The 16,418-nt window shown below is 45.4% G+C and overlaps 1 protein-coding gene and 1 non-coding gene across 2 annotated transcripts; one reads left to right on the forward strand and one right to left on the reverse strand.

Moving 5' to 3' along the window:
• Nucleotides 1–571: 571 nt before the first annotated feature.
• On the forward strand, nt 572–11,078 carry S100A10 (S100 calcium binding protein A10). The gene is made up of 3 exons (XM_037060345.1): nt 572–680; nt 7,572–7,714; nt 10,820–11,078. The coding sequence occupies exons 2-3, from the start codon at nt 7,583–7,585 to the stop codon at nt 10,979–10,981; spliced, it is 294 nt and encodes a 97-aa protein (XP_036916240.1). The 5' UTR covers nt 572–680; nt 7,572–7,582; the 3' UTR covers nt 10,982–11,078.
• Nucleotides 10,091–10,230, reverse strand: LOC118996825 (small nucleolar RNA SNORA7). The gene has a single exon (XR_005068561.1). It is a non-coding gene; the product is annotated as a small nucleolar RNA SNORA7 (small nucleolar RNA).
• Nucleotides 11,079–16,418: the final 5,340 nt, after the last annotated feature.

The following is a 16,418-nucleotide window of genomic DNA, read 5'->3' on the forward strand; positions in this document are numbered from 1 at the left end:
TTAACAAAGTCCCGCGGAACTGACGAACCCCACAGCACCCTCCCTACCCACCCCCACATAGCAACAGGGTGGGGGGGTGGCGGCTAAACTCGGCTTCTCTGCGAAATGCCCGCGGACCTGGGGCGCAGGAGCTAAGACGCTAGGGAAGGACGTCTAGGGCCTAGTCCTTAGGACCCCACGTGCCCCTCCCTGCGGTGTCATCTAGAAAATAATTCCTAGACCTGTAGGTTACCCTAGAGCCGCTCACTTCTGGTTCTGAGCCAACGTGCCCCACCCATAGAACCGCTGGATTCTTTGATTTCCTCACTAACTCACTCTCTAAAACCAAACCCGAGAGGAAAGGCATGGCCAAGGGTGGGTATGTCCTTAAATGTTCACAAGCGTTCGTGTAGGATGAGAAGTTACGATAATCATGTCACTGGGAGCGGGTAGAGACCAGGGGTGAAGTCCCTCCGCGCCCTCGGGGCGAGTAGGGTGTGAGCCCCGCCTGGGGTGGGGTGGGGTGGGGAGAGCAGGAAGAGGCGGGAGGAGAAGGGGTGGGGTGAGCTGGGGCCCGACACCCTCCCAGGCTCCTCCTGCCTCCCCCCACCCCCACCTACTAAGGCGCCCAGCAAGCAGCGCTCCGCTCACTGGCCGCACGTCCCAGCCAGCCTAGCGATCCTGACGCGCCTCGGGCCAAGGTGAGTTCCCCGAGCCGCTCTCGGCTTCCCCCTGCTCCGGACTCCGAGCCGGGGAAACCCCTTTATCACCTCCGGCCCACCCTCCAGGCTTCACGGGGCGTCCCAGCACTGGGGTTTGGGGTATCCGTTTTCTGGCCACACCCAGCGGGCAGGCAGCGTCCTGGCGCGACCCCTCCCCCTTCCTCGCAGACCCGAGGAGGGGGCTCTTGTCCTTTATTACAGGACTTAGGGGTTGGTGCCCCGGGGTCTGGTATCTCCTCCCTTTCTGTTTCTTTCTTTACTCACACTTGCCTACTTTTCGACTAGTCTCCCCTGCTATGCGAACCCCCGCTCTGGCCCCCTGTCCTGACGGCACGTTTCTTTGTGAGTTCCAGCTGCATGCAGACCTCTGTCCAGCTGTTCGTAGCCTCCTTCCAGCTGGATGGCCAGAGCAGGCTCGGTCAGGGGTCAGGGTTGGAGTCGGCCGCGGAGGGCTGGGCGTGTTGGTGACTGGCTGACACCCTTCCTAAAGGGCACTCCTCAGTTCCTGGCCCACATGCTTCAGGTTAGGTTTCCTGTTGTTTGTCTGCTAGACCAGAAAGTTCTTACCGTTGAGGGAGGCAGGTCTATTTGATTTCTTGATAAAGCAGTTTTGCAGGGGGGAGGGGAGGGGGGACTATTATATTAAGTGATTTCTCTACTGAAAGGGTTCCCCTCTTGCTACTGTAATTAAGCAAGTAGAACTAAAAAGAAATAGGGGGAGAGCAGGCTTGAAGAAGGACCTTCTAACCCAGATAAGTCCGGCCCAGTGCAGTGAGACAGAGATGTGCTGGGTACCTCCCCACACTAGAACTTGGCCAAAGGAATGGCGCTTCCTCCAGCCCTGGGTACTGCACTCTCCCGCCTCGGCTGGGCTCCACCTATCTGAAACCAGGACTCTGCCATGTTGGCTGGGGGTAGTGAGGAATGCAGAGGGCTAGCGGCCAGGCCCTGCACAGCTTTGGCCAAGACTCTGCAACACATAAGCCCACCCACAGCCCTTCCCTCTGTGGGGAGCTGGGAACATTCTGCAGGGCGTGGTTAACACAAAGGGCACTGGGATTCTCCTAGTGGAGGGCTGTGACTCAGCTGTGAGACCATGTGGGTGTGGCTCTGATGGTTCTGGCTATTCTCTGCAGGTGGTTTAGACTGAACACTCCCTGAAGGGGAAGGGGAACTGTGCCATCTTAGAAGGCATTTTCCAAGAGGAAGTGAGTCACACTAGGACTGGCCGGCAATCTTAAAGGGAGAAGGTTTCTTTTTCTTTTTTTAAATTTATTTATTTTCATTGTTGTTCAAGAACAGTTTTCTATTACTCCCATCCCATCCCACCCCCGTGCTCCCCCTCCCTCCCATTTCCACCCTTCTCAGTTGTTGTCCATGTATCCTTTATATATGTTCTTCTAAATCCCTCCCCTATTTCCCCTGAAATTCCCTCCCCTCTTCCTTCTGGTCACTGTCAGCCTGTTCTCTATTTCAGTGTCTTTGGTTATATTTTGCTTGCTTGCTTGTTTGTTTTGTTGTTTAGCTTCCTGTTAAAGGTGAGATCATGTGGTGTTTGGCTTTCACTGCCTGGCTTATTTCACTCAGCATAATGCTTTCCAGTTCCATCCATGCTGTTGCAAAGTGTAGGAGCTCCTTCTTTCTTTCTGCTGCATAGAATTCCATTGTGTAAATGTACCATCATTTTTTGATCCATCCATTTACTGCTGGGCACTTGGTTGCTTCCAACACTTGACTATTGTAAATTGTGCTGCTATGAACACTGGGGTGCATGGGTTCTTTTGGATTGGTGCTTAGGATATAATCCTGGCAGTGGAATTGCTGGGTCAAAAGGCAGATCCATTGGAGAAGGTTTCTTGACTGAACTGTGGGTGAAGGTAGCAATTAGATTGGCAAGGCCATCTTGACACTACTGCTGGCTTATCTGCCTTAGGCCTGCTGGCAGGTTGCCTCAGCTTTGCTGGGAAGGTAGCTTTTCCTGTTAAGAGGTTTACAGTTGCTGCAGATACCTGCCCCTCTAGCCCCTGCAGCTTGACTTTGAACCTGCAGCAGTGGATTTGTATATCCTGTGCTTCAGGTGAGGCCAGGCTCTGGAAACACCCTATCTGTGATCTTTGCTTCCAATGTATTTCAGCAAATTGCAAAAGATAATGCCAGGGGTTAGGGCAGGAATTAGTTCATATAACTCATTTGAAATTTCATCAGCCCTGCCCCCACAGATTCCTGCCCAATTTCTGTTTAACCATCTCTTCTAAATGCTATATACCTTCCTGGACAGCCCAAACCTACCTCCGTCATGGTACTTGATACACCATTTGGAGTTTATTTTAGTACCTCACATTTTATGAGAGTCCACTGGGCACAAAGGCCTCTGATTTCTAGGTGATGGATTCTCTTGCCTGATGTTTCCTGCACACCACATCGGATGGGCCCTTTTCCTCCCATGTCTGGCTTCCAGCCAGCCTCTTAAGCAGCAGCCCCTGTGAAATCGGGCCTGGGTGGAGCTGAGACTGGGTGCCTCTCTGCTTTCCACTGACCGTTGTGAAACTGACTTTTTTAGACCACTACCCATTTGGTATGCCCTTGGCTACAGTCCAGTCTATTAAAGTTGGGGAAAACAGTGGAATCCTTTCAGGGTTATAATGTATAAATTAGCACTCAGAGTGCTAGGAAAGCTGAACTGAAGGAAGTTTTAGTTAGGATTATTTCTGGGAACTCAACAATTTAGGAATGTCACATCAAAAGCTAAAAAGAATAAATTGACTTATTTTTAACAATATTCAGCACTTCCTAGCCCTTCACTAAATAACTACCACCCAACCCACCAATGAACATAATAGCAGTTGTCACGATGGCTGTTGTCTGCTACTTCGGGCTGATGCCTGACCCTTCTTCAAGGAAGGGGAGACGTACACTGTGGAGTACAGAAGGCTTCTGCATCTTTTCCCCTATTGAATTGCACTTAGAACTTTCCCTTTGTTGCCCACTTTTTTTTTTAGGTTTGGTTAAACATGGGAGAGACAGCCTGCACCCAGATCCATTGCCTCAAGTCATTTTTTTCTTAATTGCCTTTGGGCATGAAGTCCAAGAATGCCTTCTGGGTTTAATTTTCAAAAAAAAAAATTTTTTTTTCAAAATCTCTGAAGCAAAAGGAAGGAAACCTCAAATACTTTTTAATAACAGATGTTTGTTTTTACTGACACCTGGCCATTATTCTCTGGGTGGGCTGTAAAAACCTGCGGGATGGAGGAGCAAAGTAAATCAAACCTCTTGCCCTTTAGCAGAGTCCTTTTTAAAATTACTGCCTAGACCTGGGCATGGGTCCAGAGCAAACATTTGGGATTGCTCAGGAGCAGGCACTTTTGTAAGGAGGCCTCCTGCTTCCCTGCTGCACCTAGGAGGATCAAAATTGACATTATTATCAATTCCATTCTTAACTGATTCTTAAGCAGGCTCTAATAGGACATGGTCGAACTACAGGAACCCTGCTCTAGGAGCCCGCAATCTAGTGGGGAAGACACAAACACAATACTATGACCCTTCATTAGACAGTACGCCCCTACCTGGCGAACTCCCACAGGCAAGCACTATGAGGTGTCTCTGATGCATGACCAAGACATGAAAAGGGTAGGAGATATGAACATGTAACCACTGTGGCTGCATCTGTAGAGTCCAGAATTCTCTTCTGTAGAGAAAACTACACGGAGATAGACTATGGACTTCTGAGCCTCCACTCTTGAGACCTGCTACTGAGGCAAACAGGAGATACACAGACATCCAAATATAATGATTTAATTAAACAATGAGTAAACAATGAGGTTACATCCTATTAAGCTCAGAGTGAGAGGGCCTGAGCTAGAAAGTGGGATGGACCAAAGCACACCGAAAACAGGCGGGAAGAAACCGCCAGAGTGAGAAGAGAAAGCAGTCACATCAGTGGCTGACCAGACCTGTTCAGCAGGACGCATATTTTTCCCGCACTTGAGGAAGGTGCTTTCCTCTGGGCTCACTGTGCCATTCACAGGCAGCCCCTGTCTGGCCCTTCCCTGCTCCCCTGTCCTGCTGAGCTTGAGCTACCAGGTTTGCAGCCCAGCACACCTGCCAAGAAGCCTGTTTGAATCATTCATTCAGTCATTTAGAAAGCAAACAGTTATTGTTTCTTGGCTAGAACAGAATAATTCAAAGCTCTTCCCGGGTAAAGAGACAGATGGGTAAACAAATATGCAAATGGATCGAGTGTTTCAGGTGCAGTAGGAGGTTGTCTGGGGCACAGAGAGGGCACTGAGGCCTCTTAGCCCCAGGCCGTCCAGCGAAAAGTGTACCCAAGCCAGAAGCTAGAGTCCCACCCTCATCCTGGTGTGGAGCATGTAGGGAGGGTAGGGGGACGGAGACTCCAGGTTCAAGTCCTTGAACTGCTTGCTGCTTTAGCAACCAACTGTCAGTGCTACGGTCAGCCCCTGTCAGCCCCGGTCAGCCCCACCCGAGATGAGAGGGCTGGCAGCACTGACTCAGCGGGGCAACTGCCAGTCTTTGCAGAAGAACTACACGATTCACCCACTACCAAGAGAGCAGTACTAACCTAACATTTTCTCCTTTCCCCGTATCTTACTGTGAAACCAGTGCGCTGGCTCTTCCTTCAAAGCAGAGTTCACTGACCAGCAGTGCTGGTCAGTGCCCTCTGGGGCCCGGGTTACTGAGGAGACAATGGGCATCTCATCTGGTTTTCAAAGCTATTTTTACCTTCCCAACCTAACATCTCATGGCTAGCGCCTGTTCTGCATTCATATTGCAAGTATAGGAGAAACAGAGAGTCAGCCGGCTGCTGTGTTCATACCCAGTTTGCTGAACAAAACAGGAGGGGAAAGAGGTCCAGTGGGGCAGGGATGTGGCTTCAGAGAGCAAAGCTGTTATAATGAACATGGACAAGGAAGGGCTGGGACTGGAGTGACCTGAGACCTGGGTGCTGACTAAGGGAAGACTGGACTCATTCTCTTGAAGTTGATGTTCTGGGTGGCCAGACTTTTCCTCGACTTACAGTCTTGTTTTTCTTAGAAGTTGCTAAATTAGCCTGGTTTCCCATCTGAGGCGTCCTTACTCTGACTTTGCAGAGCAGTTTCCTTCTGCTCTGCCCTAGGAAGAAAGGGAAACAGGCGTCCCACAGCCAGTTTCATTTTCTGGGAACTTCGGGAATTTGTCACAAAGTACTCTGCTGTTCCGAGAGCCTGAGCACAGGTATTTTTAAACCTCTGTGGAGACTGACTCCTTTCCTGAGTTATTTCAGAACTGGGGCAGGATCTCACACCATTCTCCCACAGATGACACTCACTTGAATTCTCTTGAGTTGCTGGCCTTCCAGAACCATTCCAGGCAAGGCTGACTCCATCTAAGCCAACTGCCGTCTGAACTCATATGGGTGGTGAGCCAGACCTGACGGTTTAGGAAGAGAGGGGAAAGGGTGTGTTTGCATCCCCTGGAACTAACTCGTCTCACAGTGGGCCTTGAGCACTAATTTGCTGCTCTCTCCAGAACTGCCTTCCAGATGAATCATGTCTGGTTTGGGTTTACAGCGCTCTCTAGAGTAGCGCATTCTTTGGCATGCTGGTTCCTGTATTTCTATGGGCGTTAAGGGGTAGAGTTTACTATTAAGCATAATTGCTCAATCCTCACGCTTACCAACTCCACCGTCTCCTCTGTAAAAGATAGCATTGAGGAATCTGTTTTGAAAACAAACCTGTCAGCAGCAGAAACCAGACTGCACGTGTATCTCAGGTTCCCGTTCGTACTCTCTAGCAGAGGGAGGTGCTAGTCTCTCCTTCCACCTGTGCTCAGAACCCATTCTTGTGTTTTGTTTGTTGTTGTTCTAGAGAATGGTATATTACATTCGCCGTTCAAGTTCACCTGTTTCCTATCCAGGAGTGATTTCAGGTGATGTTAGCCAAAGCAGCTCTAGTCTGGCTGAAGCATTCCTTCCAATTCAGCCAAAATCCACTGAACTGCTATCAAGTACTAAGCCCTGGGTTTTGATGAGACACACACCCAGATCGTTATGTCTGAATATCCTGTGACCAGTTTCCTTTCTTTTAAACTCTTCCTGGTAGAAAGCTCTTGTTCTCCCTCTGCACCTCAGACTTGGCAGGAACTCTTCTGTCCTTATGCCGTCCCAAATATATCAGGTCCCCAGAGGGGTTAGGATAGACTGTTACTTCTCAAGGAACTAGATGAGGAGCTGTGGGTAACTTGCATTCAGGTAGGACAACTGCATTTTACTACCAAAGATGCAAATAAACGTCTTTGTTGCAATCACTAACAAGCTCATGGGTTTAGTAAACAATCCATACCCAGCAGACAAAATCTATCTGTAAGCAGATTTCTAAACCCTAGAATTATACTGAACCAGGTTAGCCAGTTATGCTTGGAGGCTGCAGTTTTCGTAGTCACCAGGCTTCATTGTGTGGGTGGGTGGTATTCCACCATATCTAAGAGGCCCATTTACCAGCGCCAAGAAAAATGATGAGATGCATGTTCTTTCAATAGGTGCTTTGTCAGTTAAAATGACAGATACTGATCTTGCTTTTCCAAATGATTACAGGTTTTATTTTTCACTAGGAGATTTATGTGGAATTAGTGGGCAGCTAGATAAATTCCTCATTCAGAGCACTGATTCCTCTAGTGCCTGTTTGTTTCCATCAGCAGGAGGCCCAGAACCAGAGGCGAATGGATTCTTAGATTCATTGAATTCTGCAGCTGGAAAGAATCAAATGCATGATCTAATTACCCTCCTTCCAATTATTTTCAAAAGACTGGCAAAATGTGTAGCTTTAAAGTTAATGTAAATTCTGTTTCTTTATATCCTTTAATTTGTTTCAACAGACCTCACCAAAATGCCATCTCAAATGGAACACGCCATGGAAACGATGATGTTCACGTTTCACAAATTCGCTGGGGATAAAGGCTACTTAACAAAGGAGGACCTGAGAGTGCTCATGGAAAAGGAGTTCCCTGGATTTTTGGAAGTAAGTCTTGAAAGACTCAGACGTGAAATTCAATGCTTCTCGGCCCTGGTTCCTTTCCCTTCTTTTCATCCCTTCCTGGTGGAGGTCACTACTAGAAAGGTGCTTTCATTCATTTATTGAACGTTATTGAGTGTCTCCTGTTTATAGGATACTACAGAGGAAGGTAAAGAAGACATAGCCCTGCCCTCAAGGAGCTTAGAGTTGGGAGGTAAAATAAGACAATACCCAAATGACCATATTCGAGGTGTGCGATAGAAAGAGTCCATCCAGAATCATTTGTGTCCATTGGGACTGAGTTGCGGGAAAGGCCTTTCACCAGAGGCACTAGCAAGACTGCCTGGCTCGTCAGCCTGGCCCTGGATGAGCCACATTCTGTTCACACTCACTTTCAGCCACTTGCATCTCCTTTCTTAAACCTTTCCAGATAAAGGCGTTTAAAAAAAATTGGGTTCTAAAGAAATGGTGTCAAAACATCTACAGAATGAGAGCTGAACATCACTCCAGAAATAATTGCTTTTCATGTTTGCAAATGCTTTGAGAACATAGGATCACAGCTAGAGTTTATACCTCAATGCTTGTCAAACTGAGGGATCATGAAGCCTGGAAGAGGACCCTACCACCAGCTCAGATATATCAGCCAGGTCTTTATTTAGGCTGCAAGGCCCAGTCGTCCTTTTATGTTGCAGGCCTTCAGGAGATGGTTACTGCATTTCATTGAAGGTGAGGCATTGCTTGACAAAAGATCAGATGGAAATGCAAGTCTTTCTTTCCTTGCCTCAACTGGAGTCACTTGAAAGGACCTTTACTGTGCTAGGTACAGAATAATGCATTAGCCTCTACAAGGTGAAGGGAGATGATGGTATACGGCTGGGTCCTGCCTCTTGTCATCTGCTTGGGCGATAACACCTTAGTCAAGCCCCTGACTCATGACTCAGTAATCACAGGGCTTTGTAGTACTCTATGATTTACATGTCAATGCCAGTTAAATACACAGAACTAAAGAGCCTGACTGAGACTTTTCAGAGCTGCAGTTACCACAGTGCTATCCCAGAATGAGTTAGAATATACGGTGACACTGCTTTTGTACAGTTCTGTGATATAGCCCCAGACCTGGAGTTAGTCATTACTGGGCAGGTTGCTTTAGGTTGTGGGGCCTCAGTTCCCTTCTCTGTAAAATGAGATGACTGGATGTAATTACCTCCAAGGTCACTTTCACTTTCTATGATTTTTCAAGGCAACCATAAAATGCAAAGACAAAATAAATTCATTGTAAGCCTGCCCATGACATGAACAAAGGCATTCTCAGTGCACTAAATACTGATTAGTCATGTTGTTGCGTAAGTTAGAAGCCAGGGTGAATATCGCATGAGATACAGACCCCTCCTCCCTAAAGGCTTTGTGGTGGGAGAAACATAAGGGGCGGATGCACAAAGTACTGAACACAGCAGTGTAATTTATTCCCGGCATGGGGTCATAATTCCAGACACACCCACTCTTGCCGCATTAACAGAGCATTTTGTTTCTAAAGTTGACTCCTCTGTCATCCAAATTTTACTCCCTCTGACCGCAGCCAGGAAGCTGGGGGTGAGGTCAGAATTAACTTAAACCCACCAAAAGCAGAGGTAACAACACAGAGCAGGTTTTAGTTGTTTGCTTAGGGTAGATGTTTGCATCCCTTGTAAGAAATTCAGCCACTTTACCTTAGGGGATTTTTTAGTGTGATTTGTAAGCATCCAGCACGCCCAAGACGCTGAGTGTCAGTGCCCTCTCATGCGTACAATCAGTGGAATCCATAAACACTTCACCAGAGCCCTTTCACACCTCCAAAAGGCCATGTTTCCCTCCCAGTGTGATGGGAGAGGCCACACTTTCTCACGTCTCACTATCGTCACTACAAAAAGGAGTGATCAAGCCAGTCAGCTTAGAAGCAAGATGAAAGAAAAAGCAAAAAGGATCTTGCCTGCCCATCTTGGTTCCATGCATTCCTAGCAGACAGTGAGAGTCATGGGAAGTTTATGGCTCCATCAGACATACTCCTTTTGAAAGAATCCAGCAGAGAGTACGGATGGCATAGATTTACCAGTTCATTAAGAATGGCAGCAATAATAGAGGCACTTTAATCCAACCTCCTCCATTCACAGTTGATACATGAAGGCTCACTAAATGTGACTTACTCACTTACATGGCTCATATAAAATGAAGCCCCACTAGCTTGCCCCGCCCGTGCCAAGAAATGAGGGCAATTTACCTACACTATCCAAACCTAACACACCCCATGACATCATTAGCCTCCCCCCTTTTTTTAATGGGCCCAGCATACTTCCCCTGTGCCACTCTGCTGGCCGTAGGTTTTGTTTGTTGGTTTGTTTTAAATAACATTGTTGCAGAGTGTCTTCCAGTCACCAGCTACAGAGCAAGTGGGGAATGGAATGGGTGCCTCTGCTAGGCTGGTTTTCCCTCCCGTCTCCAAAGCTGGCAAAATATTAGCCACTCTCCACATGCAGTTCTGGGAGGTTATCATTAGCCCCTCTTTTAAAACCTCCAGGTCAGTGATCTGAAACTTACTCTCTAAATAATCTTGTGAAATCTTTTCCTAAGAATTTCACATTTATAGGATTTCACTATCAGAAATAAAAGCTTGTTAAGAGAATATAAGTTTAAACTACAAAACGAGGAGTTCTGAGTAGTTCTTAAGCAGAATCTTGGGATGTTGAAGGTTTCAGGAGGAGTTGAGCTGGAAGCCGGGCAGGTCAGAAGGCCGTGTTGGTTCCATCTGGCAAGAGCAGTGGATTGGGAATGAGAAGGTGTGGGTGTACCTTGTCCGGCACAGAGTAGGCCATTTCTAAGGTCCCTATAATTAAATGAAAAAATGCCATGGAAACCTCTTCCCTAGTTTAAAATAAGTATCCATTTACTAAAATGCTCTTGTTTACTAAAGGCAACAAAATTCATTTAGATAACCTCCAAAGATCACTTATGACCTAAAATAAGAATTCAGATCATTAAAAGATAATATATATATATATGGTTGTCAGCAGTACAAGTCAACGAAGCTAGTCATTGCCACCACTTACTGACATTTCTTGCCTCTGTTCTTTTTTTCAGAATCAAAAAGACCCTCTGGCCGTAGACAAAATCATGAAAGACCTGGACCAGTGTCGAGATGGCCGAGTGGGCTTCCAGAGCTTCTTCTCGCTAATCGCTGGGCTCACCATTGCATGCAATGACTATTTTGTAGTACACATGAAGCAGAAGGGAAAGAAGTAGGCAGCCGAGCAGCTTCTTCCTCCCCAGTAAAGAGCTCTCCCAATGGGTCGCTTACGGAATCTCTGCCCCACAGCTCCCCCCGTATGAGGATTTCATGAGCAGATTGGGACCCTTAGAAAATGTACAAACAAAACCCACCCCCATTTGACAAGAGAAAGAAAAGCCAGTTAAAGCCAAATAAGCTTTTGATTTTTATATTGCTTGCATCCTCTTGCCCTCAATAAACAATTTTTTTTTAGTTCATAATTTGAGACGGAACATTTGTTACTTGTTCAGAAATGCTTGTTTCCTGCTTTCAAACACAGAAGCAACAAAATTGGAGAGCACGCTTCACCCAGGCTTGGAGTCTGACTTCTCTAAGCAATCTGCCCTTACAGCTATGTCTGGCCAAAGGTCAGACTACTCCAAGGATGAAGAGAAGGCACTGGGGAATATAGTCTAATTTTGTAGTTACTGAGCATAGTCTTGCCCAGTTAAATCAGTGCTTTTCCAACCAGCACTTTAAATGCCTGAGTTGTCTGAGTCTATTTTTTAGAACAAAGTTTCAGCAAACACTAGGGTAAAAACAAGTCCATGAGGCAACTAAAATAACGAAGAGTCTAGTGTGATACTGCAATAACAACATCACAATAACACTGAGATGTCAGGAAACAGACAAGCATGACTTACATCCTGGGCTGGTGCTCTTTGTTGAAGTGCTGGGACTGATACCTTCATCGCCAGCAGATTTCTCCCAGCCCTTTCTGTGCCTATTGACAAGCTTCAGCAAATGTGCGTTATGTGCTTATTAATAATACAGTACTCTAAGAGAGGATGTATAATTGGCACATGAAATTGTTTAAATCGGTCATTGAAGATGGAAACATTTATGTTTGGATACATCAACATAATTCTGGGGAAAGTCAAACATAAGGTCATTTACTATCACAAGGGAAAATGTGCAGAATGGAACAGGATAATCCAAAACTAGCTTTGGGGGGGAAAAAATTCAATAAAATTAACGTCAAAGGTAAAATTCCAACCACACAATTTTGTCTCAACCATCAAATACACAAGGTAAAGCAACTCATTGCTTTGCAGCCTGTGGGGTTCCATTAGCAGGTCTATGAAGGAGAGGAGTTCATTACAGGATACTAAATGGAAGAGGGATCGACTCCCACATCCATGCTGGAGGACTGGGCTGTCAAAGGAGCTGCTGGCTCAGGAAGCTGCCTGCTGAACTGGGAAACCATTGCCACAGCTGGTAGCTCTAGAACCATATAGCCCATGGCATAGTGGCAAGTACGGATACCCATTTCCCTGCCTCTTTCCACATGAGACTTGGCTCCCACATCCAAGTCACAAGAAAGTGCATCTCATGGGCAGAACCCAGTTACATCACAGCCTTAACTGCAAGGGAGTCTGTGAAATAATGTTTTATATTTTTCAACCTCCACACACTAGTAGGTGGCATACTGACCGACCCACCACTGTATCTGCCATGGTGATGATTACTAATTCTAAGGAAGGTGTCCAACCCGTAGGTTAGAGAAACTATGATCTCTAAGGATAAGAGACTCTAAAAGGTAACCTTTGACAGCTATGAAGAATAGGGCAGCAAATTGGCCCATCACAATAAGGCAAACCACCTCTGTCCATGAACATGTGGATCAGCCCAGATTCCTGCCTTTAGTTTACCCCACCTGCCTCCTGGGACAACTGTGTTCACTGGGCATGATAAAAGTGGTGTTCAACCCTGGCTGGTGTAACTCAGTGGACTGAGCACCAGACTGTGAACCAAAGGGTCACCAGTTCGATTCCCAGTATAGGGCACATGACTGGGTTGTGGGCCAGGTTCCCAATAGGGGGCGCATGAGAGGCAGCCACACATTGATGTTTCTCACCCTCCCCTCCCCTCTGTCTAAAGCTAAATAAATAAAATCTTTTAAAAAATAAAGTGGTGTTCAACTCAAATGGGCAAGTGAAATTGTAACATAAGAGATATTATGGGCTCAGACATCCCCAAATCCATAACAAGCTTTCACACTCCAAACCTCTTTACTGAAAACAAAAAGAACTATGCCAGAGAGAGGGCTCTGGAGGTAGGGGAGGGGAAATGTCAATTCATCTTCACAGTGAGTGTGCAGATATGAAAAAATGCTGAAGCAACATATTATTGTCAGAAGATGACCCCAGATTCTGGCACTTAGAAAGGTGCCCAATGCCAGGGAATCATCTGATCCCATCATTTGAGGCATGTGCATGTATGTGTATGTGCTAAGGCTGAGAGGGGGTGGGGAGAATAACACACTTTCCTCACTCTAGCCCCTGCTGAAAGCATTTAGTATAGAGCTACTACAAAAAGTAAAGATGGCATTTGTGGCTTGAAATCCTTCGCGGCTCTCCAGGCCAACAGAAATGCAGACCCCACAGTCTGGCCCTGCTGAGACAGCCGTGGAGGCTTCAGGGGCTGCAGCCAACAGCTCCCAGAGGCAAAGCTGTAACTATGCCAATGGCCATGGAGAGGATCCATCTGGAAAATTCCGCTCATTCTGCTACATGGCTGAGTTGTGAAAACATATCCCACCCCTCTCCACACCCAGTTATAAAGGGAAAATGGATGGTAGTGCAGAAAGTCAGTTCCAAATATGCTGTAGACAGAGATGACCCTAAAAAAATGCCTCATTTTTCTCTCTTGGACCCATTCCCTTATCCAAATCCCTTGAACATGAGCAAGTATGTACTCCTCTTTATCTTGACCAATTTGAGAGTGGTCATTAGAGTGCTTTCTCCAGTTCTGAACCCCACAGGAATAGTGGTAATAGAAATTCATTCATTTAGCAAATATTTACAAGGGCTATTACGTGATGACACCAAGCAAAATTCTGTGGTGGATATAAACATTCAGATACCCACAGTAGGAGATGGTAATCTGTTGGAAAAGATGGTAATCTGTTTGAAAGATAACATATAAAGCAGACAAAAAGTTAAATAACACATCGGAACACTGGCAATGGTGAGAGGTGATGGACAACCTTGATCAGTGCTAATAGAAATATAATGTATACAACCTCTGGGGGAGCCAACCTTGTTGAAATATACCAGTATTCTTATGTGTCTTCTTTAGACTAATATTTCTATTCCTAGGAATCCATCTTAACAGAGTAGCCCTGGCTGGTGTAGCTCAGTGGATTGAGCACGGGCCTGTGAAGCAAAGGGTTGCAGGTTCGATTCCCAGTCAGAGCACATACCAGGGTTGCAGGCCAGTTCCCAGCAGGGGACACATGAGAGGCAACCATACATTGATATTTATCTCCCTCTCTCCTTCCCTTCCCCTCTAAAGATAAGTAAAATTTTAAAAAACCTTTAAAAAAAGTAACCAAAGATAGTTACAAAGATCCATATAGAGTAGATCCCCCCCTTACCCTCAGAGGATGTGTTCCAAGACCCCCCAGTGAACGCTAAAACCATGGACAGCACTAAACCCTATACAACTAGTGTTTTTCCCTATACATTACCACCTGTAAGAAAGTTTAACTTATCAATTAGGCACAGAGATGAACAACTATAACTATTAATGAAATAGAACAATTATAACAACATACTGTAATAGAAGTTATGAGAATGGGTTTGGGGCCACTATGAAGTAAAACAGAGTGACCCTGAACAAAAGTACCGCCAAGACCAGTCCCGAGTGACCGGAAGGCAGAGCGCTTAGAGCGTGCGCACGCTGGACAAGGGAGGCATTCCCGCCTCGGGTGGGACTGAATGGGATGCCTCAGTGTTTCATCACACTATTCAGAGCGGCACTGGTTTTTAAACTCACAAATTATTCATTTCCAGATTGTTTCATTTAATGTTTTCAGACCTCAGTTGACCTGGGTAACTGAACATTCAGAAAGCAAAACTGGGGATGAGGGAGTACTACTGTGCACAGATATTTGATGCAGCATTTTTTAAAATAAATCTTTTAAAAATTAAACTTATTGAGGCAACGCTGGTAAATAACACATAAAGGTCACATGTACAACTTTATGATACCACATCTGTGTGCCCTGTGTGCTCACCATCTGAAGTTTAGTCCCCTTCCACCACCACGTATTTGGCCCCCTTTACCCTCTTCACGTTCCCCCCACCCGCTTCCCTTCTGGTAACCACGTTCTGTCATTTCTATCTACAAGTTTGGTTGGGGGGGGCTCTTTGTTCATTTCTTACCTTTTGTTTTATATACCACATATGACTCAACTCATACAGCTCTTGTCCTTTTCTATCTGATTTTTTTTACTTGCATAATATTCTCAAGATCCATCCAAGTTGAAAATGACAATACTTTATCTTCTTAGTGGCCAAGTAGTATTTCATCGTGTGTGTATACGTATATGCCATGTCTTCTTCATCCATTCATTTGTCAAAGGATGCTTAAGCTGTTTCTATGTCTTGGCTACTGTAAGTAATGCTGCAGTGAACATGGGGGTACACATATCTTTATGAATAAGTGTTTTCAAATCTTTTGGGTAGATACCCAGAAGAGGAATTTCTGGGTCATATGGGAGCTCTTTTCTTAATTTTCTGAGGAACTTTCATGCTGTTTTCCACAGTGGCAGCATCAATTTACATTCCCATCAGCAGTATACCAGGGTTCCCTGTGCTCCACACCATCTCCAACACTTGTTTTCTTGTCTTATTAATAATAGCCATTTTAACAAATATGAAATGCTATCATGGTATCTCATTGTGGTTTTGATTTGCATTTCCCTCATAACTAGTGATGTTGAGCATCTTTTTGTGTATTTGCTGGCCATCTGTATTCTTCCCTGGAATAGTTTCTACTCAGGTCTTATGCCCATTTTTAATTGGATTGTTTGAGGGAGACATTGTTTTTGAATTGTATGAGTTTTTATATATTTTTGATATTAGCCCCTTATGAGGGGTATTGTTGGCAAATATCATCTTCCATTTGACTGATTGCTTTTTTCTTTTGTTTATAGATTCTTTTGCTGTGTGGAACTTTTAAGTTGATAGAGTCCCATTTATTTAGTTTTGCTTTTACTTCCCTTGCCTTTGGCATCAAAGATCCCCCTGAGACCAAGGTCCATAAGTTTAGTGCCTATGTTTCCTTTTATGTACTTTTGTTTCATCTCTTATATTCAAATCTTTAGTCCATTTTGAGTACATTTTTGTGTGTGGTGTCAAACAGCAGGCTAGTTTCATTTTTTTGCATGCAGCTTTCCCATTTTCCCAATACCATTTATTGAAGGGACTGTCCATTCTTCACTGTATGTTTTTGGTCACTTTGTAAAAATTAGGGTTCTATTTTTGTGTGGGTTTATTCCTGGGCTCTCAATTCTGTTTCATTGGTCTGCTTGTTTTTTCTGCCAATACCATACTGTTTTGATGACTGTAGCTTTGTAGTATAGTTTGAGGTCAGTAAGTGTGATATCTCCAGCTTTGTTCTTTT

The sequence above is a fragment of the Sturnira hondurensis genome, unplaced genomic scaffold (genome assembly GCF_014824575.4).
Source record: "Sturnira hondurensis isolate 20B ecotype Veracruz unplaced genomic scaffold, ASM1482457v3 Scaffold0011744, whole genome shotgun sequence".
In the NCBI taxonomy this organism is placed as follows: domain Eukaryota; kingdom Metazoa; phylum Chordata; class Mammalia; order Chiroptera; family Phyllostomidae; genus Sturnira; species Sturnira hondurensis.